Below are 24,862 nucleotides of genomic sequence, written 5' to 3'. Positions count from 1 at the left end.
TCTGCAGCCTCCCTACCTTCATTATCTGTCTTTTTTAGAATTTGAGACTTTTTATATCTTTTGATGCTTATTCAGTAGTCTTTGTGCTGTGCATTTTTTTCATTTGCTTTTCAGATTTCTGACGTACGGTAGTTGCCTGTTTTGTCTCCTAAAAACTTAAATTTAGAAAGTTTAATGAATACCTAAAACATTATTAAAGAATACAGACATGCCTGTGCCTGCTTCTACCTTCCCATTTTCTGGGTTGCACTCCAGTAAAAGTATGATCAAGGTCTTCAAATAACAGGACTGATTAAATGGAAAACTATTCTTTTATTTACTCTCCTTTTTTAATCTAATAAAATCTTTAAATCCTATACTAGACACAAGGAATATATGGAGGGAGAAAAAAAGTTCAAAAAGGAAAGGGTCAGATAAAATGCGTTTTTGAGTAATTTTACATGATTTAATTCAGAGGCAAAAGGGAGAATTTTTTAACTCAGTAGAACCTTGTGTGCTGGGCAAGCGCTCAGCACCCGGGCAGCAATGCTTGGGAAGCCAAGGTATTTCTGCTGCCCTGGCCACAAAAATCTGATTTCTCATTTCGCTGGGGAAGAGAGAGGTGAACTGTTGGCCTATCTTGTCATCTCCATAAGGAGTGAAGAACATAAAAGGATGGAAGAAAATCCACTAGAATGCAGCAGCTGGTGCAAGGCCATTAAACTGCAATTTTCATGAGGCTGACAGTAGGTCAAGAAACTACAAAATGGCAGTGACTGGGAAGCGCTGAAAAAGGTTGTACACTGTTGATAATTATATTTTCCATGGCAATGATGCCTACAATTTGGAAAAAAAAAAATACTGGCAAGAATAATCTCAAGAAGGAATTATTGAAGTGTTATCTTAGAGGCAACTAGTTGCTACAGATTAATCAACTGTATAAAAAAGAAATTTAAACCAGGAAAATTACAAGGCTTGAAGATACCTAGCAGTAAGTAAACATCGCTGCTGAAGATTTAGCAGTAAGTACCGCTTGATTTATGGACTTATCAAGTGCTGTGTCATTGCAAATCTGAAAATGATGAGATAAAACAGTTAAGCATCTAGGGAAAACTAGATAAAATGAAAAACAATAAAACGTGTAGCAAATCCGGTTAACAAAGGAGGCTAGTACCAATATTCTACATTGATGACAGAAAGAAAATGATGTAAACATGAAGAGAAAACTATCTATAGCTACTCAGTCTTTATAGAAGTTCCTTCAGAGAATTAACGATTGATAGAAAAGTAATAGTTCAAAGCATAAAAAAAGAATATGCAAGTTTAAAAGCCAAAATAGTACAGAAAACAGGCAATTTAGTTGTGTGTAAATGAGAAATATGAGTGATGAGATTGATTGGAAAAAAATGACTGAAGACAGCTGGAGAAGGAGATAGATGTAACAGATTACTAAGACTCATTAAAACTTGACTAGTTTGTTTTACATCTCAAGGACAGAAAGTTTTTCTATAAAAGATGTGGCTGAATTTAAACTTTAGTAAACTAATACTGCTACAATACTTTATGGTTGTTAAGATGTTTTCTAAAGTGAACAATATAAAACAAATGTATTCCTTTGAATTTGTAAATGGCCTCGAACAGAAGACGAAATAGAAAGTTGACACTAAAAACAAGTAAGGAATAAGCAAGAGCACCACTGACCATTTTATCACAAAAAGTCAACACTTCCCCATGGCTGCTGGCTGCGAGCAGCACAGAGAGGTTGGAAGCACAGCATGAAATGCATCTCATGCCTACATTAAGAATTCCCAAAGCATCTGTCCCCATAACGACAAGTCATGTCATGGAAAAGAGAAAAAGAGGATATTTTCCTTCATAGTAGGGCCATAAATTGACTCTCATGTGCCAGAGCCTCAACTTGCTTTCCAGCATTTGTCTCCTGTAGATTTCCCTGTCCTCTTTGATGGAGCTTTCCAGCTTCCTTGTGACCGTTTCATTATTCATAGCCAAATGCAAACACTGGAAAAATTACAAATTTAACAAAATAGTAAACCAACTTAGCCAGGTTGGTATAACTGTACCTCTGTATTGCACTACAGACTTAGTTTTCTTCACGAGTTATGCTTGTTCTGAAGCTGCTGTGGCAGTTCACATTGTTGTGAAAGCTGCAACCGAAGTGCCACTGCAAGAGCCACCTGCAACCAGATGACTTCACTGACGCTAGCTGGGTTTGCAACGTGTACTGGGAATATAAAGAGGAACCACGTGAATATATGTATTAAACACCCATGTTTCAGTTACTTGCACTACAGTCTTTATCGCAGGTTTTGCATCACCTTGTTTTCTTCCGAAGTTATTCATAAATACTTCAAGGCACATATTGCAGATAATAAAGAACTAAAGGGAGAAGAAAAAAACTACTAAAGCTTCTTTCTTATTTGCTGTGTAGTGGTTCTGTTTAGGGCACTAAACTAGAAGCAGGTGTTTCCAGATAGCTGATTTTTAAAATTTTCCTCTCATTTGTTATGCGTACAGATCTCTTAAAGCAAACTAGGTAAATTTGGGAAAAAACCTCTAAAGGAATAGTCCATAGGGACTAATTTGTCCCATGTCATTCTTCAGCAACAAACTTTAGCAAGTACTCTCCCTAAAGAAATTTGTTGTGTAAAATATGTTCATTCCTAGGCTAAAAACCCAGCATATCCCGTTCACAGCTGCAATCTGGAATGTCTTTTGGTTTTGCAAGACCTGCCATACATACTCTGCCGTGGACAATGGCACAAATTCAGTTATAATCCAATACCTCAAAGCTTTACTTAGTTTGCTAGTAATTTACAGTAACATAAAACCAAACAGCTCACAAATCAGTGCATCCTACTGTGTTTTTAAATAACTAGTAGACTTCTGCGAAATTTGTTGCACACTCCTTTTTGTTCTTCCCATTTAGCCGCCATAGAGGCAGTTCACGATAATCTAAGAAAATTACCAATTATCCTTGTAAATTACAAATGTAAATAGCTAGACTGAATTAGTCTTTATACTTACTTGATATAATACGGCACTTTGTTTGGTGAGATTGCCCTCTCCCAGGGGCCTTGGACAGAAGCTGTTAACAACAAACAAACAAATAAATAAATAAATAACTGCACACAACCTTCATACATACAAATATACCTAGAAGAGAGACATGGAAGTCAAATTCAAAGCAAACAGGAAAGACAACATTAATCTCTAGAATTACAATTTTACGCATGGCCACGCTGATACAGGTCTGTTTGCTCAGTTTCCCATGAATTCAGGAAGGATTAACCTGCTGTTCTGAAATTTCTGTCCTAATCTGAGAGAAATTGAACTCATTCAACTGCAAAGATAAATACAAAAAGTCCTTCCTTGGCTACTAAGCTTACAGGACAGATATGAAGCAGAGCAAGCAACCTGTCTTTCTGGCGTGTTCCTTTATAGGGTTCCACCTGCTAATGTGTTTGACTGTGTTTTCTTCAATTTCTTTCCTCGTGTGGTCAGCACTTTCCATCCATCTAGGAACAGAATTATGTGTCTGTTTACATTTTATATCGAGCAAAGTTACACTGAGATACCATCTGAATGTTGTGTTTATTCTCCTGTTGACTTGTTCTAAATGGAGAACAATTTTATTTTTATTTCTCCACATGACTAATTGTGTTTTATTGACTTCCAATAACAGCAAATAATGGACACAATGACAGTGTGATCATGAGAAATAGAGAAGAAATGGCATTCATCACTCTTGGCTACCACAGTGTTAAATGTCAACATCAACTTACAATGTAACTAAAATATTTTGTAACAAGGGATTATATAAAACTCATTATAGGCAAAACAATTGTAAATATTTTTTATTAGACATTTTATTAAAGGCAGACATAGCTTATAGTTTAGGTCATAATCAGAAAGCTAATTTTCTTAATAAGAGTTTGTTATCTATCAAAAACAGTAGGACCAAGATTTTTCTTTTTTAATATAGTGATTTCCTAATATGAAAAGTTCTCTAGTTGAAGAAAAAAACAACCAAACCAAACCCTGTTTGCGTCACCCAGTGTAACCTTTCTTTTTAGTGACCCCTGCTGTTCACAAACGAAAATAATTGTTACCAAGACGCAACTAGTAATTAGCTGCTTGATCATTTGGCTCCGAATATTTTCTTTCCCTCCGTCATTCAAAATAGGTACTTTAAAAACGCCACTCCCAAGCTGCAGGTACTTTAACAATGTCAACAAATCACAAGCCATACAAATAAAAATGAACAATATACACATTTGATATATTCTGTATCAGAATTGTTAACCAGATTCACAGATGTCAGTCTGCAGAATGAAATACAGTGCCCCTCTCTCGCCCACGTTCTGGAGCGTGTACACTTGAGTTGGAGGAAAGAGATGAAACGTGCTTATACAGATGTCTGCCTAGGGAAGTCTTGCTGTTTTGGCAGAGTTGCATATCCATGAGTTGTGAAGGAGGGCTGGAAGAAGGCTAGGGACCCCACAGAGGGGAGAGAGATCAGACTGCAGCAGTGAAGGAAGATGGAGACATTTTTGATGGTCTGAAAAGGAGAAGGTAAAGCAACTGGGAACAGGGTGCAGGCTGGGGAGTGGGGCAATGGGTTTCACATACATTTTAGGCAATGCTGAGACGCTAGGGAAAGGAAGGAATATGTTTGGAAAAAATTTGAAGGTGATAATCCTGTTTTTTTTTTTTTTTTTGCTGGTGGCCAAGGAGTTATGAGAAGCCTGCCTGTTGTCTTCGACCCCCGAATAACATCTGTAGCTGAGTATATTGCTTTCCTATTATTTACACAGTTTCGCATTCTTTGAAAAAGGAAGGTGAAATTAAATTTCAAAGGTATGAACCATGAAGACAGGTAACTCTCAAAGCGTGCAAAAAACACAGAGTTTTAATTACAATGTTAGATTCCCATGGAAAAATAGCACCGCACTGCCATTGAAGTCTGTATCATGACCCACATGTACAGAACCACAGAACTGTGTGCATTTTCAAATACAAATACAGTTTCATTTTACGCTATCAATTGCTCAGTGATTCCTTTGGATGTTTTTATTCAGTAGTACTAACCCGTGTGCTAATATGTGGTCCATTAAATGTTTTTTAAATTCCTACTCAGTGGCGATGATAAAGTTTCTTACCCGTGGGAACTGGTATTATCTGAGGACTAATTTGAATAGGATTATGCTAAGTTACAATTTTTGAAAATAAAATGACCTTCAGTATTAACTAAAAATTGACCTTCTTACATATTGCTCTCCCAAGCAATCATTAATATTCCCAACAGGAATACCACAAGCTACAGCTCTTCCACTTTAAGATTTGTTTTTAATTAAACACCTAAAGGACAGAATGGATTGCTGCATATGTTTTGGAAGGTGTATTCTTTCTGTTGCTTCTGAATTAACCTGGGTAAGAGCTTTGCAGTCATAACTTCTTATATCAGAATCTTATATGCAATAGTGTTCTCTAGAACAGGAACAAATACTTCGCTTTCATGAGAACTAAGTGCTTTAGGAATAACAAACAATTCTGTGATGTTCTGTGTAATTGGATTTAGTGTTCCTTCAAGGAATTTCTGTAAAGCTCTCTATAATACACTTTTGCTTTCCTAGATGATTCAAGCCTTGCATAAATTTGAGTTGACAAAATACGTGGTACTTTTTACAGCTATGCTAAGGGAATAATAATTTCATTCTTGGCAGAAGCCCAGAAGCTGAGAACAGCTGTTACACATCTCTGGTTACCAGTACACGTTTACTATCCGTTACAAAGCTAGTGCAGGTAATGGACATATGTATTTAATTCCTGGTTAGGACAACTTTAGTAGCCCATCTCAACATTCTTACTGGCGAAGGCTTTTTTATATGACACTGTAGTATCCCTATGTGCTACAGCACTCAAGAAGCAGACATTTTCCTCTTTGCTAAGTGCAATTCAAAAGTGTTTTATTGCTCTAGCTTGCACAGCATAAGAACCCATTATCATACACCCAGCTACTTGCAATGCCATTGACCAAAATGAAATACTACAACAAAATATGGGGCATTTTAAGAGTGAATTTAAATTTCCCTATACTTTATTTGCACTGGTATACATTTTAATGGTTACCTAATTTGGGAGTTTTATTTCTTTCTTTTGGTGTGCTAACATCTGAGACTTGCTTTGCCTACTCAACTTAAGTGAAAACGGTTCTTGATGGTAAGCTGTATTTGTTTGCAGAATGCATAATGAAATGGTAGTATGCTGGCTCTCTGAACTTCAGCAATATTTTAATCTATGCAGGGGTCTGAATGAAATATTAAATAAGACGATAGTATAATTTTGTCTGTGTTGATATTACAAAATAATCTGATAAATATTTCACTTTAGTACTACAAACATAATGAAAAATACATGTATGATTACTAATAGTAAACTATTTCTCCTCCATCTATTCAAAGAGTAAATTTAGTATGTCCACATTTAAAAGTAACTCTCAGTGCTCCTTATTTACACAGTCAGCACACATTTCTAGTCACTGTATAATGGCATGAGTGTACGTTTTCAGTTCTAAATACAAAGAAAATCTTTTGACTTTTATTTATCTCTAGGGGTTAAAGTATTGGGAAAGTTTTAGGACAGAAACCACAAAGTAGCACCGCCTAATACCCATACACCACACACCGGTACATGTATCTTCTCAATTATATTTTTCTTAGAAATTTATTATATATGCATTTCAGCATCATCGTAGTTAAAGCTGAGCTCATTTAGATGTTCGCAATCAAGACCTGCACTACCTGCTTGGTGGCCATAGCAGCTGTAACTCAGCAAGGTACTTTATGATGTTCACATTTTAATAATGCTAATAACTCAGTGATTCAGCCTAGGAACCCTACCTGCATGACTTACATTGTTCTACCTGTCATTATCATCATTAGTATCTTCATGCAAACACAGAGCGAGGAATTTGTTTATTCATTCACTTAAAGTTTGTTTTCAAACCAATTATTTTCGCTGAAGCAAGGTATGGAGTTGGTGACTTCAGATAAAGGCAGGCAGAGAGGACGAACTGATGAGACAAACTTTGAATCTGGAAAGACTCTGGTTCCCCAAGAATCAGAAGTTCACATCTATGTAAGGTACCTTCACCTTTTAAAGAAGGTGCATTGAGTACCATTCCAGTTATTTTCAAAAGAGACCATTGTAAATGAGAAACTGTTGCTCTTCACAGACTAAAGAGCTTATGTTTCTCTTCCTGAGAGAATATGCTAAAGCGATGTTTCCTCTCCGTAATCAGTTCATGATATACTGCGGCAGGATGCCGTCTCCAATAAGTATGCCTGCACAACAGGGCCACAATAGAAGCATCTGCATAAGCTAAGAGTTCGTCGAGGTCCTTTCCAACAGACGTCAGTATACATCTGTAAAATATGATTCCGCCTCCCCCCGATTTATAGAGAATTGACTTCTAAATGACGTGCATTTATTACTGTACTGTTCTTTGGTGAGACCAAAGAACAATCAGCTTCGCCTTGGGTAGCACTACGGTCTAATGTTGCACCATGTAGCTGAGAAATTCATGTCAGAAAACATCAACTATACGATTTAGAAGTTACAAGAAACATCAATCAAAACCTGTCTTTCCCGAGGGCTACACAGCATGGGGTCTATTCTGCTCCCAGCCCTAGCTCGCGGTCCTGCACGTGTGGATGGATTCGTGGGCATTTTGGAGGTAGAGCTCCTTCTCAGCTGGGATTCTGCTGTTCTTAAACCCAAGTGAGCACCCGCTAGTTCCCTGCAATGCTCGCAGTACTGGCTGTTGCTGTAACACACATGCAGATATTTACCGAATATACCATTTTCAGAACACTTCTAATCAGTTTGAAGAAGGGATTTTTAGTCATTTAGTCACACGGTTCAGCGTGTGATCAGGGCCAGTTACAATGATGGTCGTTTTACCGGAGTTATAGAAGAGGCCTTTCCGTCCTGCGTTTGCTGCTGGAATCTTTACGGCCAACTTAAGATTTCTCAACTGCAGCGTAGGGTCAACATTATATGATAAGACCTTGTGCTGCTTTTGGCTGGGGCAGAGTTAATTTTCGCCATAGTAGTTTGGATGAGACTGTGTTTTGGATTTGTGCTGGAAACAGCGACAACACACTGGTGTTTTAGTCACTGCTGAGCAGGGCTTACACAGAGCCAAGGCCTTGTCTGCTCCTCACACCGCTCCAGCAACAAGCAGGCTGGGGCTGCACATGGAGCTGGGAGGAAACACGGCCAGGACAGCTGCCCCCAGCGGACCAAGGGATATTCCATGCCATATGACATCATGCTCAGTGTATGAACGAAGGGGGAGGCTGGCCGGGGCGCAGCTGGTCAGGGCCTGGTTGGTCATCAGTCGGTGGTGAGCAATAGTTTGTGTTTTTTTTCATTTGCATCACTTGTATTTCTTGGTGTTTATTTCTCTCTCTCTTTGTTATTCTCCTTTTCTTTACAGTTTATTATTATTTTATTCAATTTTATTTCAAATATTAACCTGTTCTTATGTAACCCTTGAGTTTTCTCACTTTTACCCGTCCAGTTCTCTTCACTCCCATCCTGCGAGAAGTGGGCAAGTGCTTGTGTGGTGTTTAGTTGCCAGCTGGGGTTAAACCACAGCATACCTAAATAATGCACGTTTAATAATGAACAGGGTTTCCAGAAGCTTCCAAATGTCACTTGTAACGTTAATAAAATCCATCTAACGCTCATTTTCTTAAATGTCACCCTACTGTAAAATGGCAAAAGTACAAGCAGCTACTTGTTTAATAAGGAAACGCGGCATGAAATGCAGCAAAGTGGTACAGGCTGTATTGATCCACACATCCCAAGTTACAGGTGCTTCATATTGATAACTTCTGTTGCACTCTTAAGCTTTTAAAAATAAAATATGGCCTCCTTTGATGAGCCAGATAAAATGACCTAATCAAATTGGTGGTGATTTTTATGCAAATGGAATTAGATAAAGAGAAAAATTAATCTTTGGTAAATATTCCATGTCTTACAGCAAAACATGACGGAAAAATTCTAATATATGTATATACATTATGCTCTATATGATATGCCTATTATACCACAGTCCTGGAGTGTGAGGACAAAGGAGTGTCCTGAACTGAAGACAATGTACATTTCATGGCAACGCGGGTGCATGGTTAAATGCATCAGAGTTAAACTTGTCAGCGTAAAAAAAATGAAGTAGTTTGCATGGCTTCGCAGACCCAACATTACTCAAAAAAGATTATAAAACATTGGGGGGAAGATTCTGTCTTAGTGACATACTAATTCAGACAGCAGACAAAAGCATAGTAGGGAATAACCCATCGTTTGAGTCTTATACTCAAAGAGTTAAAAAACCCCCATTTGATCACCTGCAAATTATTTAGCATTGCAGCATATAGGATTGTTTACCAACCAAGGATAAAATACAGAAATTAATTAGGCTACTATAAAAAAAAAGACAGCCATTTTCCTGACCACTCCCTCTGAGAAAAATCCTCTGCTTTAAAATAAATATTGTACAGCATTTTTAAACTGATGACAAGTGAAAACTATGAAAACAAGAGACAGAGATTTAAAATTAATTTTTTTTAACTACCTTTCTAAGGTATTTTTTATTGGAAGACTTTTTTCACAGACAAAAGATATTAATTACAAGGAAAAAATACTTGCTTTCAGGTGAAGAGAGGGGGAGAGCATAATTGTTTGAAAATTAACTTTATCATTTTGTTGAAGAATTTGTATACCGATGCATTATAGTGAAAAGGGTCACTTAGCACAAAGTGCAGGAAAGAGGAAAACATAGGTATAAAGCTGCAATTCCATAAATCCTATCTCATTGTGAATGAAATATATTAAGTTTTATGGAGAGATTTTCTGTGGTTTTCCTGAGAAGAAAATATGATGGAAAAATTAAAGCCCACAAGAGAAGGACTGATGATCATATGACCTGATGACATACTTTCACTGTAGAATTAATTCTACTACTTTTATTCCAAAAGTAGAAACAAAGAGATTCTCTCAAAATATGCCTATGTTATATTTCTCTTTAAGAACTTTTGCAGTCAGGCAAAGGCTAGCACCACCAAAAGTTGTAGCTATGGTCATGATATTCTAAACAAGAAAGAAATGGACTGAAGACATTTTCCCCTAACTCCAAGCCTGATTTACCCATCACAGAAGTCTTGAGGTTGAATTGCTGCCCAGTGCTGCTACAAGTTCACCATGATAATAATAATAGCAAGACCTGTGAAATGAACTTTTTTTCTTGGTACTTTAATAGTTTTCCATTTTCCTTCTTCAGAAGCACATGCAGTCATTTTGCATTTACATGAAAGTAGAAAAAAAAATGTTTTCTAGCAATCAGGCTCCTCTAGCTATTATGAATGTCTTTAAATGCAATAATAAAATCCCTTTGCTTCCAGAGGGTTCTCAGAGTTAGGATGATTCTTTTGTGAAGACTTATCCTCTATCTTTATATTACTACCTGGTAATATTTTCTATGAAAAATGTTCAATGTGATACCTGAAAATATTAAATCATATATCCAAAAGACATGGATGAATAGACGTGGTCTTCAATGTCTGCATGTCAAAAGTGGTATCTGGAAGATAATATAATAGGAAGTATGCAGTGAGAAATGAGAGAGAAGGATATAGCTGTTAACACTGGAAAATAATCTGTCAGGTGGATGAGTAAAGTGTCTTAAGAGTCCTAGAGTCCTGTCATTTTCAGAGTCAGGTGTCTTAATTAGCGTGACTTGCCCTTTTAAAGAGTCTGCCTGTGCAGGAAAAAGCTTCACTAATCTTTGTTTTGCATAATAGTCTAAGTACTCGCCCAGAAGGTGGGAGATGTGAGTACTTGACTACTCTCCCACCTTGAAAGAATTCAAAACCACATCTCCAATTTCTCAGGGGAGTGGCCTAAATAACTGAAAGAAAACACAAAAGCATAGAAAGAAGAAAAACCTCCAAACAGATATGAACCCTAACAGCTCTAAGCTTATCCAGAGAAGGAGAGACCTAGGCTACATAGCCTAGTCCTGTGATCATATTTTATATTTTTAAGCAACAATTGTCTGACATAAAATGCAGCAGATGCGCTCTGATCTGTGTGCTCCAGCGTTCGTAACCTTTCTTTTTTTCTGAATGAAAGCTGCTCCGGTTGCCTCATTTCATGTTGAGGTCAGTGCTGTTCCTGCTTGGATGTCCAAAACTTAAAGGCATCGTTAGGTGTCTCCAGCTAAACTATAGTTCCTAGCACATATTTAGGCATACAGATTTAAAAGTTTGGTACTGATGTATCCAGGTAGCAGAAGCTTGTAGGCTAGGAAATACAAATCATAAAATGTTAGCTAGATGTAAACCAGCCTTTTAGACTTGCAAACCGAAGTGTCCTTTCTCCTACTGGTATTTCCAGGTTCTTCTGCTTGACGAAAGTCTGTGTTTTCTGAGCTTGGGAATCGCAAGCAGTACCTGGGATCTCCCAGTTGCACTCATAAGTAATTGCCAGTTATATCTGAGCGCTACTTCATGCAGTCACTTCACTGACATGCTATATATACTAACAGATGGTTCATACTGGAGCTGGATAGTAAATTACAAGGATTGTTTACGCTTTTAAGAGATGTAATATCTTCTATTTTTCAGCAATCACAAGTAATGCACGTGGATGAGCTATCACATTAAAAATAAGATCGATGGGAGGCTACCTAGGACAGCAAATGACATTAAAAACAATCTGACACCAATCCTACCTCATTTATTGCATCTCAGAAAAAAGGGAGTAACTGTTGTGACAAATATAGGTCGGTCCTCCAAAATGAGCCAGTGTATCCCACTCTTTGTAAAAAGAAGCATCACAGATGAAGATGAAAGAGAAGTGGAAAAAGTTAAATTATTCCAGAGGAGTCACTGAAAACTCTGGAGCTGGCATTATGTTTGAAATTTGCAGGTCCTACTTTTTACACTTCAGTTACCGTATATATTTTCCAAATTAAGCAGCATCATCCATGAAAAGATCACAGATCTTTTTTAATTACTTTGCTAAATATTTACCAGTTTCTCTTTAGTAGAAAAGAGTTGTGGGGTCTTTTTGGTTTTTTTTTTGCTATTTTTTTCACACCCTGATTTAGATCATTCTAATTAAACAGCAAAACCTTCAAACCCAACAAACTCACTCCGTGGATTCACGATATAATGTCTTGCACATGCATTTATCACCTATATCTTAACAACTATTGCTGTGAATGCTGAGAGCCTCTGTCCTTGGCCAGGAATAAACTGAGGAGGAGCTGGGACTCTGTGGAGACTGGCAGAGTGAAATGAGCTTGGGGAAGCATGAAGGACGGGTCACGAAGATCAAGGGCTGAGATGAGAGAGCCCAGGAAAAAAATGTAGGAGGCCTGGAGAGAGGCAAGTTCATGTGCTAGCAGAAAAGTAAGGGCCAGTTTTGGTGAGAGTCCTTTACACTTGAGAGCAGCCCAAAGCCTTGGTACAGAAACGCAAGCCTATACTAGCTCCTTTGTCATTACTTTAACTCACAACCAAGAGGTGTTGGAATTATCCTGTGTCACAGTATAGATAAACACTGTCACCTGGTCATTTAGAAGAAGAAATAGTGGAAAGAGAAGGTTGAACTGCATGAAAGGACAATGGAGAAAAATTGTCCCTAAATTAAAAGTGATACAAAGGAGGAGACTCCTCCCCACACTTTTTCACTCCTTATCTCTCTAGCTTACACCTTCCTTCACGTCTTTCTCAGAAATAGCTATAAGACTAGCTCTTAGAACAGGCTACAAGTGCTTCGAAACAGACACTATCACCTGATTCCTTGCTTGCACAAGGCATGACAGATATGAGGTCCCTGCATCACTCCCCCATTACTTTTGTGCTACATTTTCAACAGCCCCATGCAGCTTCAGTTCCAACCAAGCAGAAACAGACAGATCATGCTGTAATTTCTACATAAAAATAACAAACACATAAAAACCATTACTGCAGATTAGCAGCTGATATTTGTTTCTTCCAGATTGGAGAGAAACCTAATTCAGTCACTGATTTAATATGAGCGGGACTACAGTGCCACCCCTTTTGCAGAACTACTTAAAGGTAGATCAACTCTAAAAGGACAATTTTTCAGCTAAGTACGCAAACGCATCTGGGAGCTGAAGATCATCACTCACACCTTAGGGTGAGCAAGCATGCTTAGAGGGAAAGTTGATGCTGAGTTTAAGAGGGCGAACTGATTATTACTGGCATATAAATTAGGTATAAAATAGCTAATAAATTACTTATTTTCCTTAGTTATTACAGTTTGCATTGATCTTACGTATATCTCGGCTCCCTAGCTAAAAACACTTCATTGATCTTACGTATATCTCGGCTCCCTAGCTAAAAACACTCTTCTTCTAAATGACCAGGTGACAGTGTTTATCTATACTGTGACACAGGGTAATTCCAACACCTCTTGGTTGTGAGTTAAAGTAATGACAAAGGAGCTAGTATAGGCTTGCGTTTCTGTACCAAGGCTTTGGGCTGCTCTCAAGTGTAAAGGACTCTCACCAAAAGAGCAGAATTACTATGATTCATCTTTTCCACTGTTGTTGCCACAGCTAGACTTATCCAACCTGGACTGTTTGCCATGCACTGAGAAATCATTTACAAGCCATTAAATTCACCTTCATTTGACCTGCTCAATTCTCTTTGGCAACCCTGATGTTTGACTTCATCCCCAAAAGTACAGATACAGAAACAAGACCAGCGCTAGATGGCAAAGACTCAGGCATTCTCTCTCCTACAGCACTACTGCTCCAACAGATGTGCTTCCATCAGCACAGGGATGCAGCAGAGATAGTACATGAAAAGCGTGTAAGAGCATGGTATTTTCCTCAGGTGTAGTAATAGTACATGATACTAAGGAACTTGATACTTTTGGAATTAGATGCTTATGAAAAATGGGACTGATTGATAGATGCACTGGCAGTTTTCAGTGACTGAGCACTTATACTTGGGAAGTATACCTAACTTTTGCATGCACATATAAGAATATGTTTTTGCGTGTGTATTTGCACACACATCTAAGAGAGCGAACAGGCAAATACACATGTCAATTTTTTCCTCAGTGACTTGGCTATTTCCAAAGTCAACATGTTTTCACCTGGCTCCTTTTCCTAAAGTGATCCTCAAGTGATGAGAAGTGTGCAGAATGATTTCCACTCTTTGCTGGCTCTGGTTAGTACACAGAAGAATAATGTATTTTCTCAGTATCTCACTAATGGTGGGTGGGCAAAAAGAAGTGAGTATCATAACACTGAACAACTTTTAGATTGACCTAGTTTATCAGTAATAAGGCAAAACAGGTCTAGGACATAACTGTCACACACGGTGCCTGGCTGGACTCGGGGCTGGCACAGAACAATGACATGCTGTTCAGTGTGATGACGTAGTTCAGGTCACTCCAGTCTCTTCCATATTGCGATACAGGCTTACCTAATTTACCCTTCACATGCATTCTTTCACTGGGAATACACTGTGTGTCATAAGAAAAACAGACATCTGTTTCCATATGGCGTTCACGTCATATGCCCGTAACTCTCATAATGTTCAGTCTTGACAAGTCTGGTTTGCAGTTATATATATTGCGCTGACAAATTATTCCCAGCTATTAAGAGTTAATTAAAAGAGATTTTGAAAAAGTAGTAGAAATTACAAGAACAGGGCTTAGTTTGTCAGAGAGTCATAGTCTGATAAAACAAAAAGCAGGGTTCAAACATTGTGAGCCTGCATTGTGCTTATATGGCACAACATCGGCTCTGGTTTTGAATTTGCAGTTCACCCCACTGAGAATTTTCAGTTTCCCATTGAGATCTTCAGTGTAAAAATGGTTAACCAAATAAAATTACAATGCAGTTTCAGCTGAATAAAAGTTTGTCTTTTACCCCACTGTGAATGTTGCTGTGCAATAATAGTAACATCTTTCTGATGTCTGGATTGCTTGTCCCTCTGCATGCAGGAGACCATTATCCTGTGACTGTGTTCTGTTCTGCTGATATAATCTCTTAAATAAAGTTTTACTGTTTACTTTCCTTAATTGAAGTACAATAGAAAAGACATGGCCTTTAAGAAGCTTCATTTTAGTCACTGCCTTAGAGCTTTGAAGGTGTTTCAAGTTGCCTTTCAGTGTACTTCAAAACATCCTTGATAAAAGAATGTGTGTGGAGGTGGACTGGGAATATTACTGGCAATTCTATTTTATGCAGCGTTGTAAAAAGTTTACTTAACTGCCATCCTTCTGCCAACTTTCCTACTGTGGTTTTGATCCTCTCACTGCTCTGCTAAGTAATCATATCCTGAAAAATATTTTCCTTGCAGGTCTTATTTTACCCCTTTTTTGGAGCTGAATATTTCTTTGGACAGATAAACCACATTTAAATATTTTTTAATCCTTTCTGGGTTACAATCATCAGAAACTCTTACAGATTTTAATATTTTATTAATAATTTTATTTTGCTAGTCCTAAGAGGGTACCTTAAAACAATGAAGACCACCTTTGCATTGACAGATGTACAGACAGACAGACTTGATACTGGTAGATATTTTCCTTTTACCCTGGACTATATGAACTTCCTTAGCAACCTTCTGCTCCCAGTAATGAAAAAAATGAAAAACATTATAGTACAGTCTAAAATAGCAACTCATAGCAATGATAACTGGCACATGGCTACAAAAATATCAATTAACTGTGTATGCAAGCTAAGAAAAATGGGAAATTACTCACTGGTAAGGAAATGCTGGGAAGTAGGACCAAAATCCCTGTGAGCTTCGTGCAGTTGCCTGATGCGCTCATCAATGGCCACCTGTTGAGAGGATAAAAAAATTTACTCTTTTCTAAACAAGTAAAAAGTAGCAATTATAGTCAGACACTTTCTTCATTAGAGAACATTCTGTTTAAAATTAAGAAGGCTCCTGCAGCAATTGTTAACCCTCAGGGCTTAACTGAGATTTAATGTGTCTTATCCAAAAGAAAGGAGGTCAAAAAAGATTTGGATTTGTTTTTTGTGTTCCCTCTCCCTCCTCCCTCACCCTCTGCAACTTTAATTGATGCTAGAACAAGTTGAAAATGAAAAGGCTGATAGATAAAGGCATAGCAAATCGCCCTGACTTCATGCACCTGAAGAGAATATGACTGCTGCTTGCCAATACTGGTCAGAAAAATTCCTCAACATTAATACGTTTACAGAACTACCTCAAAAGTACTTGTTGAGAGTATACTTTTGTAAATCTGCTTATAAAAAGTAATCTCTTTTAATGTGGACATGATAACCGTACATTAGAAGAATACTGAAATGAGGGTAACCAAAGAGCATCTGGGTACAAACATTCCTCTGTTCTTTTAGTTCAAATTTACCCCCCTTGACCCTTTCTTCCTTGGAATAGTCCTTTGAAGAACACGGTGCTCCTACTGCTTTGTTGAGTTGGTGAACTGCATGAAAACACAGATGCTAGTTGTAAGACTGGTTTTATCTTTACCCTTGAAAATCCCCGTAGAGTTAAGTATCGAGCAAGCAGCCAAGAGGGGCTCGTTGCTATAAGATTCCGTAGTGTATGAATGACATCTACCAGCAGCTTTATAGCCTATATGCTAAAAGAATAGCAACAGTAAGTTTGGCCTAAGTATGGGATTAGGTAAAGCAAGGAAAAAATGTTTAAAAGTAATGACAGAATGTTTTAGAAATGTATTAAGTAAAATAGCTGATAGGAAGCAGACTCACTTAAGTATTGTCTGTAAAAAAAAACCACGCAAAAACATTGTATCAACAGCAAAGCAGATGGTGAAAGTGATTCTATAACAATTAGGCATAACTGAGTTAGAATGAAAAAATAATAGAATTGATAGAAATGATAGCACTCTGATTTGGCTGTGTGTGTTTATCAGATAATCCCCAGCCCCCAAAATCTGGTTTCACTAAACACAACAGAAATTTAACATCACAACATGACTTCTTTTCTTACAGTTTCAAAACTGACACTATGACCAAAAAGCTCCCCTTCCTTTCTTCCCTCAAGCCATTTTTAGATGCTCTTCCTCCATTTCTATGCCTTCCTTTCTCCTCTAGCTTCCTATACACAGACACGTTCAATGTCATTGTTTTGTTAGCCCCCATTGACCAGCACAGCTCAGCTGCTACCATACCACCCTGTTGCCTCTGTTCTTATTTCTACTTTTTCCTGAAGCCAGCATTACTCACAAAGCAACATTTATATGGTAGGTTTAAGGAGCACATGGTGGCTCAGTCCTGACCCATGTTTTTTTTCTCTTTAATATTACTGATTGCTTAGCTAGACAAAACTAAGCTTAGGAAAAGGCTGAACCCTTGATAACTTCTGAAACTGTGGGCAGCAGGCATCTGGGTAAGGGACAGTTTAACCCTAGAGTGGATTGCGTGGACAGATGTCAAGTTGTGCTTCATTGACTTAGTTCTGACAGATACTGCTACGGGCTGGCTTTGGCTTGAGTTCACACCTAATTCACAGCATATGTATAAGCTAGGAAAGTCTGTAATTGCACAGAAAATAATGATAGGGCTGCTTTTGGTCATCAATATCATTAGCTTATGCTTCTATACTTAAGCTAGTGTGATAATTACTTTTAATCTAGAAGTGGCCTTTCAATGAAGACTAGGAAGATAATATTAAACACGCATAAAACAGACACATGCAAATAAAAAAATACTGGAAAAAATGTACATGGCATTATATACACTCTTTGGACTTCTCTAAAAAAGCCACCATCTAATAACATACCTATTTTGCCATTAGGCCATTGTTGGTTAGTAAAGAAATATAAGGCTCCTCCTTTATATTAGTATTTACATTTCCATAAGTGAACTAGGATGGAAAAAGTATTTTCTGGCATGCAGAATCTCTACAGAGAAAGAGAAGTCTACAAATAGACAGTGGGGAGTAGTGATTCATATAGGAGAATGACAACAGCCAGCTTGTAGTCAGAATAGAGTGTGGGAACCCTTTGGTATGTGTGACCCCTGACAGGTCACAGCCCATACGACTTCTTTAAGTGTGCTAAAACTGAGTATTTCAATCACTTCAAAATATCCAGGTGAGCTGCACAAAATTGTTAAATGGAGATTTTTAGCCATATATGCACATTCAGCAAAATAAAATACCTTACATGCTTCTGGGTAAACTTTCAAACTGAACAGCCTTGGATGTGAGCCAGGAAATACCTCTGCCTAGAGATAGACTTTGTCAATACAGAGATGAATAAAACATTGGGAAATCTTGAGTATTCTCCAGGAAATACCACCTGAGAACACAAAAAGTTATTCCATTTGGCTGCCAGGAAATACCACTTACGGATGTATCAGCGTACTACCTTCTAGGTGCTGAAAGATGAACTCACTATTGATGGTAGCGCAAGGAAGATTATTGTGGTTAGTCTCTACGACTTTTACCAAGACCAAGATGTAAAGGATAAAATAACAGAACTTGATAAAACAATAAAAAACCCACCTGAACAAACACTGATTACTTAAAGTTACAGAAGAATGTGTCTCTGATCCAATAAAATCAGAGTGGGATTCGGATTTGCGGCTTACACTGTAACCACCTGGCAAAGGAGAATTGTATCCACCTAACTCTTCATAACTGATTTGTGATTCTTTAGGTTATTCTGAAATTTTAAATTTTGTCTTGTTATCTTCCAAGTCAAGTGAAATACGTTCTTCCAGTATAAGCACGAACAGTGTCCTATGTATTTTTGTGTGCTATTCCCTGAACCAAGTGCAGTTTTCCTTAGAACAAAAGGATGTTGCGCAAAGCTGGAGCTGTGTGTGAAGAAAACAGCAAAATTTTCAACCCAATGCAAGTATTCATTTTCCTTGCTTTAAATGGAAGAAAAAATATATACTGTTAATGAAGTTTTAAAAATACATGCCCCACTCCCCAGCCATGTCTCAATAACCAAAGGAAAAATTACATCTTCTGACTTCAGTAGTCTCTTCCTACTAGTGTTAGCTTAGCCAGGCTAATACGTAAAAAATAATCATTATAAAGGCACTGTACATAACATGCAAGATGGGACTATGGATTGAATTTGGGTATCTTTTAGGTAAAACTCACTACAACATTTCTCCAGAAGTAATGTTACTAACAAGTCAATAGGTGGATTTCTAAAAAGTCAGCAATTGCTTTATCTGAATCAAGATATGAGAATGTGGTTTTAACTGACCAAAATCTTTTAATATCTGATTTTGACTTAAAAACAAACATCAGGATTTTCTGTAATTGGGATACTGGAACTGTTGCTTTTCTTCACTGAGGATGCATGCTTGAAGAGACATGCATTTCCATTATTTATTTAATCCACTGTTTTACATAACATTTATCTTCTTTCAATCATAAAGTAGTGCAGTAAACATTATACTTGAAGCTGAAGATGGTAATATTAAAAATCCTATACTGATTTTAAGTGATATTGACATGGAACACAAACAGCTTCTGCTAAACAAACAAACAAACAAAAGTTATTTAAGGTTCCTCTCCTTTAAAGACTGAAAACATTTGATGAAGCAAGTTGTTTCCCATCATTTGAATGCAGCCATGTGAACTGAATATATAATCAGGTTCAGATAAACAAGCTACAATAACAAAAGCAAAGCTTTGTCATGAAGTTATTAGGAATAGTGTGTAAGTACTTTACCTAATGTAGGGGTTCAACCTTGAAAACACTTATACCAGTTCCAGGGAAAATCAGGATAAGGATTTGAGGGATTTGACTTGGGTCTACTACTAAATTATCTTTTTCTTTTTTTTTTTTTTTTAAATTTTGCTGGGCGTTAACTGAGAACATTTATTACATCTAAAGTGTTCTTTTCTATTTATGTCCACACTAAAAAAAGAGGCCTAGACCAAGAAGGAAAGAAAATTAAGGTGTTTGATTCTCAGTATTTCCCTTGTTCTCTAAGAGCACCTAACACCAACTATTAAGGTGTGCTGGAGTTGCTGAGCTGTTCAGAAAGATGCGATGGAGGAAGGAGGCACCCCCAATCATGTTGTAAAGTTGGTCCTGCAGACGAGTGGCTTCAGCAAAGAGCTATAAAAATGGTGTCTCTCTTGATCCATGAATTTTTTCTTCTTGGATGTACAAATACCATACTGGGACAACTTAATACTCAGCCGAGGTCTAGCACCGTGTCTTAATCCTGCCTCAGACTTCCCCATAGCTTTGGTGTTCATCTGAACAAGTTCAGCAGAGGAGGCTACCTCAGGTTCTTACCTCCCAGACGGATGACCTCTGATCACTAGGCTAAAATGTACTCTGCAAAATGAGCAGCTCCAATGCTGCATGAGTGAAAATGACTGGCTGAATGCCTGTTTGTGCTCAGCACACTTTGTGAAGTTCATTGAATGTGAATTCTCTAAGAATTAATTCCAAAAAAGTCTTATTTGTGACTCTCATATCATCACAGAAAAGTGGCCAATGAAGCTACTGATCATGTGAAGTGAGAAAATATCAGGCAAATGGGGAATGTTACAGGTGAATATGCAAATGCCTCCACCCTTGTTAGCATTGAGGCAATTCAGAAGGAGACTTCTGTGGGTTCCAAACTCTAATTTAAGATTCATACCTGAATTACAAGTCAATTCACTTCTCTATCACAGTCCTCTGTTTGGACACACCTTTTTATAAAGATGAAGGGCAAAGCATAGATAAGCACTAAAATTTTAGGTATCTGTTAAACACTATTTATGCGTGTCCTTCTTGGTATGTTCAAATAATGTCTCTTGCAATGCTTCTTAAAGAGATCTAGCACCCAGTTGCATTTGGCTTTCCTTGCCAATGCAAATGGTAAATGTGCAAATGCACACTCTTGAGTAGAAAAGCACAAACACCTACTGTTCTCTCTAAATGCCACTGTAACAAAACCACCTTTGCTGTACTACAGCACAACTTAGTTCAACTGCTGCCATGCTAATGAAACAGCTGAAAAGATGCATTATACACTCATCTGTCTGTGCTTGAAAACATGACTATCTTGCAAAAACTATTTCCTGTGAAAAGGTCTAATAATTTTCTTCTCGTTATAATTTTTAAACTGCAATCCCATATATTTGTAATATTTACATTTTTCTCAGAATATTTGCTAAGCAAGGAAATAAAGAAGCTTATTACAGAAACAGGGATTGAATTAGCATCCCTTAGCCTCTTGTAGTGTGATCAAGTTGTCATAATTGAAAATAACTGTTGATTTTCTCCTAAAAGGCTACGAAGAGATGCAAGTGCTTCAGAAAAAACAATGTGCAGAACAATAAATCAAAGCCCATTCTCTTTACGGAGTGGTTATTTGTTTGCATTCACTGGAAAAAAAACCCCAAAACAAACAAAAAACAAACCCAAACAACAAAACAAATTCCTCCCCTCAAAAAACCAAAAAAATCCACCCAAAACCCCAAAGTAACTCTACATGTGACACCAGTGACAACATTATGTGAAAATGTAGCTGAAAACACAAAACTAGCAAATGAGAAGTCTATATAATTGTATATCACATTACTTTGTACATTGTATCTCTCAGGACTGACCCTGGTTTATTTCTAGGTGGATGTCTTTAGACAATAAGTGGCTTTTTTTCTATCTATGTTTGCTCTGCACACTTTGTTACACGTCTGCAATTTCTAAATCAACATTTATTCTTTCTAGGAAAAGAGATCCTTTTGTCTCTGATGCTCATGGAAATGAGCAGAAGCTTCTACTACCCCTGTTTCTAAGCCAAATCATGCTGTCATTGAAAGGATTTAATAGTGTCATGTGCTGTTTTGATAGGGGATTATTAATATTATAATGGAAAAATACTTTCAGTTCTCCCTCTACCTGATTCACCATTGGTAGGTCTGTTGACAAGGTAGCCAAGTGCTAGAATCCCAACATAAAGTGTAGAGAAAAGAGGGATTTTGGATTTGTTCTTTTTTTTTTTTTCCCCCCACCCCTTAAAAGAAAATTAAACTTTTCATCACCAGATTTCTCTGAATGTTCTCACTTCTGAATATACCAAATATAAGTAAATATTAGAATGTTTTCCAATCCACTAAGAACCCAACTTCAATTGGAGGGGAGGAATGGGTTTTATCAAGTTCTATTTTGTCAAATCACTTCCTTTTTTAAGATCATTGATAGAAGAGTGGGGAGGTCAGGTAGGTACCACCCATCTCACTCCGGACGGTTAGACATTTACATTTCAGCTTAACTTCTTCAATTTTTTGTTCATTTGAAACACAACAGCATAAACTCTTCTGAGGTCAGAATAATATCCTTTTTGTAAGGGCATCTAACAGCACATGCAACATAATATACAGATACTAATTACATAATTATGCTGCCCCAAATGTCAGTCAAATTGTATGACAGCATGTAAGTAGCAATTTTTATTACTTAGTAACATTAGACAGTAACAATGACATCACTAGTTAAAAAAATGCAAAATATAAAGGGTTAAGACAACTGTTGAATGGCTGAATATGCCTGGAATTCTGAGGAAAAAATGGCAAGAAAAGAAAGGAAAGTATAGAAGATTCTAATCTGAACAGCTATATTTAGTGCAGCAAAATGACACACAATCTCCTTTTTCAAAATTTGCTTCACCAAAGGCTGTTCTCATGAAAAGAGAAGGGCAATTTTCTGTATTAATAAGCATGCACGCATACAATACTTATTAAAATAACACTCCTTTAATTCCCCCACCATATTAATAGCATTTCCACAGCCTCCTGACCTTGACTCCAATCACATCCAATTTAACTGCATATCAAAGCAAACTGGCTTCTACAAGGCCCTTTCTAACATTACCCAGCAATTCTCCTCCCAAGAGCTGAAAAGCTTCTTTTCTCTCACTGACACACAGCTGCCAACAGTACAAGGCTGTTCTTTACAAATCAATAAACGGGAAGGTCTGTTCTACTATACTTCTAACAACTACTGAATTCAACTGTTCCTTGTATATTAGGAGGTAAAGATGGGTTTAAATAAGCACACTTTCTGCTGTTAATGAGGAAGAGTTGGGGAGAAGGCAATTGATAGTCATTGTTCTCAGCTGCTGAACTTCAGGTTTAAGTCTTGATATTTTCTGAGTTGAAAGCACAGGAAAAGACAGGTAGTGTCCTGGTGAAAAGTTCTGCAGTCTGAAATATTTTGAGAGTGTAAAAATTAACAAGTTGCGTGCTTATTTTCCAGTGAAAGAAAAAAATAGATAAATATATCGTTATTCACATGCATTTACAGCTGTTACAAAGACTAAATTCAAATTCCGAGTTTTCTACATCATGGTAGGACTCTACTTCAGCACACTGAAGTCTAAGTGACTTCATTCAATTCTCCTTTCAGTAAGAAAAAAGAAATCCTAAAATCTAGTAGGATACATGTGTTGTACCTTAACTGTAGTTTTAATTTTCAGATGAAACAAGAGAGTAAAATGTAATAAAAATTCAAGAAACATCTTAAAGCCCTGGACAGAGAGTCTTAGAAAACAGCAAAAAAATAAGAGAACAATCTCCTTGACTTAATATGTCTACTGTGAATAATCAGCCATTACTTCCTAGGCTTTTGTTTTATAATCCCAGATCAGTGAACTTCAGGCTTTGTGTATATCTATGCCTAAGGAAAGAAAGTTAGATCTTATTGTTTAAATAACAAAAACATTCAAATTTAGAGGGGATAAAACGCGTGTAAACCCTGTGAAACCTTAAGAACAAACATCTTTAGGAAACAGTTCACTTGTTTTTAGACAAAAGATATTCTCTCACAGAGGCCTAGCATTTCACATCTCCATTGCTCATGTCAAAGCCATCACACATGCTGGTAGGAGTTCTGCAAGGGAACTGTCTTTCACGTTACTCTATGTTACTCAGTCCTATTCATGCACTTTTGTTAGGTATACTATGTAAAATATTTTATAAAATTACTATGAGCTAAACATGGATTCAGCCTTTTAAAAGTATGAGAAACTGCTGTGCAGTCCTCCATTCTTCAGCAGTTTATTAACAAAGGTTTCAAATTCTTGACTTTCCAGTCACATTAATTCTCTTCTATTAATTCTCTTCTATTGCCCTTTTGTATGTAATGTAATCTATCTGAACTATTCCTCTGCCAAATTCCTTGCAGAATTTTACAGTATACAAAGAAAACAATTTTACAAACTGTGATAGTTAGCAACTATTTTTTCATGAAACAACACTGTGTTACTTAAAAAGTTTTCAATTCACAATTTACTTTAGCTGCAAGTATATAAATGCCCATTGCCTTTCCACTCCAACTGGGCTGTGGCTTGCCTAACCACGTCTCTGTATGCTCGGACAGTGCCTCTATATTCCTTCCAAGTTACCTGTCTGTGCTTTAACTTTCTGTACAGTCCTTTTTATGTTTGAGTTTTGCCAGGAGCTCCTTGTTCAACCATACAGGTCTCCTGGCATTTTTGCCTGACCTCCTGCTCTTCAGGATGAACCACTCTTGAGCTTGGAGAAGGTGATCCTTGAGTATCAACAAACTTTCTTGGACCTTCCTTCCTTCCAGGGTCTGATCATATAGGACTCTTCCAAGCAGATCCCTGAAGAGGCTAAAGTCTGTTCTGCTGAAGTTCCAGCTTGTGGACTCATGGTCACTACAGCCAAGACTGCCTTTGACCTTCACCTCCCCAATGAGCCCTTCCTTGTTTGTGAGTATAAGGTCCAGCAGAACATCTGTCTTCATTGGTTCCTCTACCAGTTGTTGTCAGGATGCTGTCATGAATGCTGTCCAGGAACTTACTGGATTG

The 24,862-nt window shown here is 37.4% G+C and overlaps 1 protein-coding gene across 4 annotated transcripts in view; it reads right to left on the bottom strand.

Annotated features, from left to right (window-relative positions):
- DMD (dystrophin) overlaps positions 1 to 24,862 on the bottom strand; it is a gene marked incomplete at both ends in the record, with an annotated part of 1,339,794 nt that overhangs the window by 114,664 nt on the left and 1,200,268 nt on the right. For all 4 annotated transcript variants that reach the window (XM_082008889.1, XM_082008891.1, XM_082008888.1 and 1 more), the window contains 2 exons: positions 3,025 to 3,085; positions 15,817 to 15,895. In XM_082008889.1, coding sequence (XP_081865015.1) covers positions 3,025 to 3,085; positions 15,817 to 15,895 — 140 coding nt within the window. The remainder of the gene's footprint in view (positions 1 to 3,024; positions 3,086 to 15,816; positions 15,896 to 24,862) is intronic.

The sequence above is a fragment of the Phaethon aethereus genome, assembly GCF_964289735.1.
Source record: "Phaethon aethereus genome assembly, chromosome: 1".
Lineage (NCBI taxonomy): Eukaryota > Metazoa > Chordata > Aves > Phaethontiformes > Phaethontidae > Phaethon > Phaethon aethereus.
The sequence above is the reverse complement of the archived record's forward strand: the minus strand, read 5'-3'. Positions and strand labels throughout refer to the sequence as shown.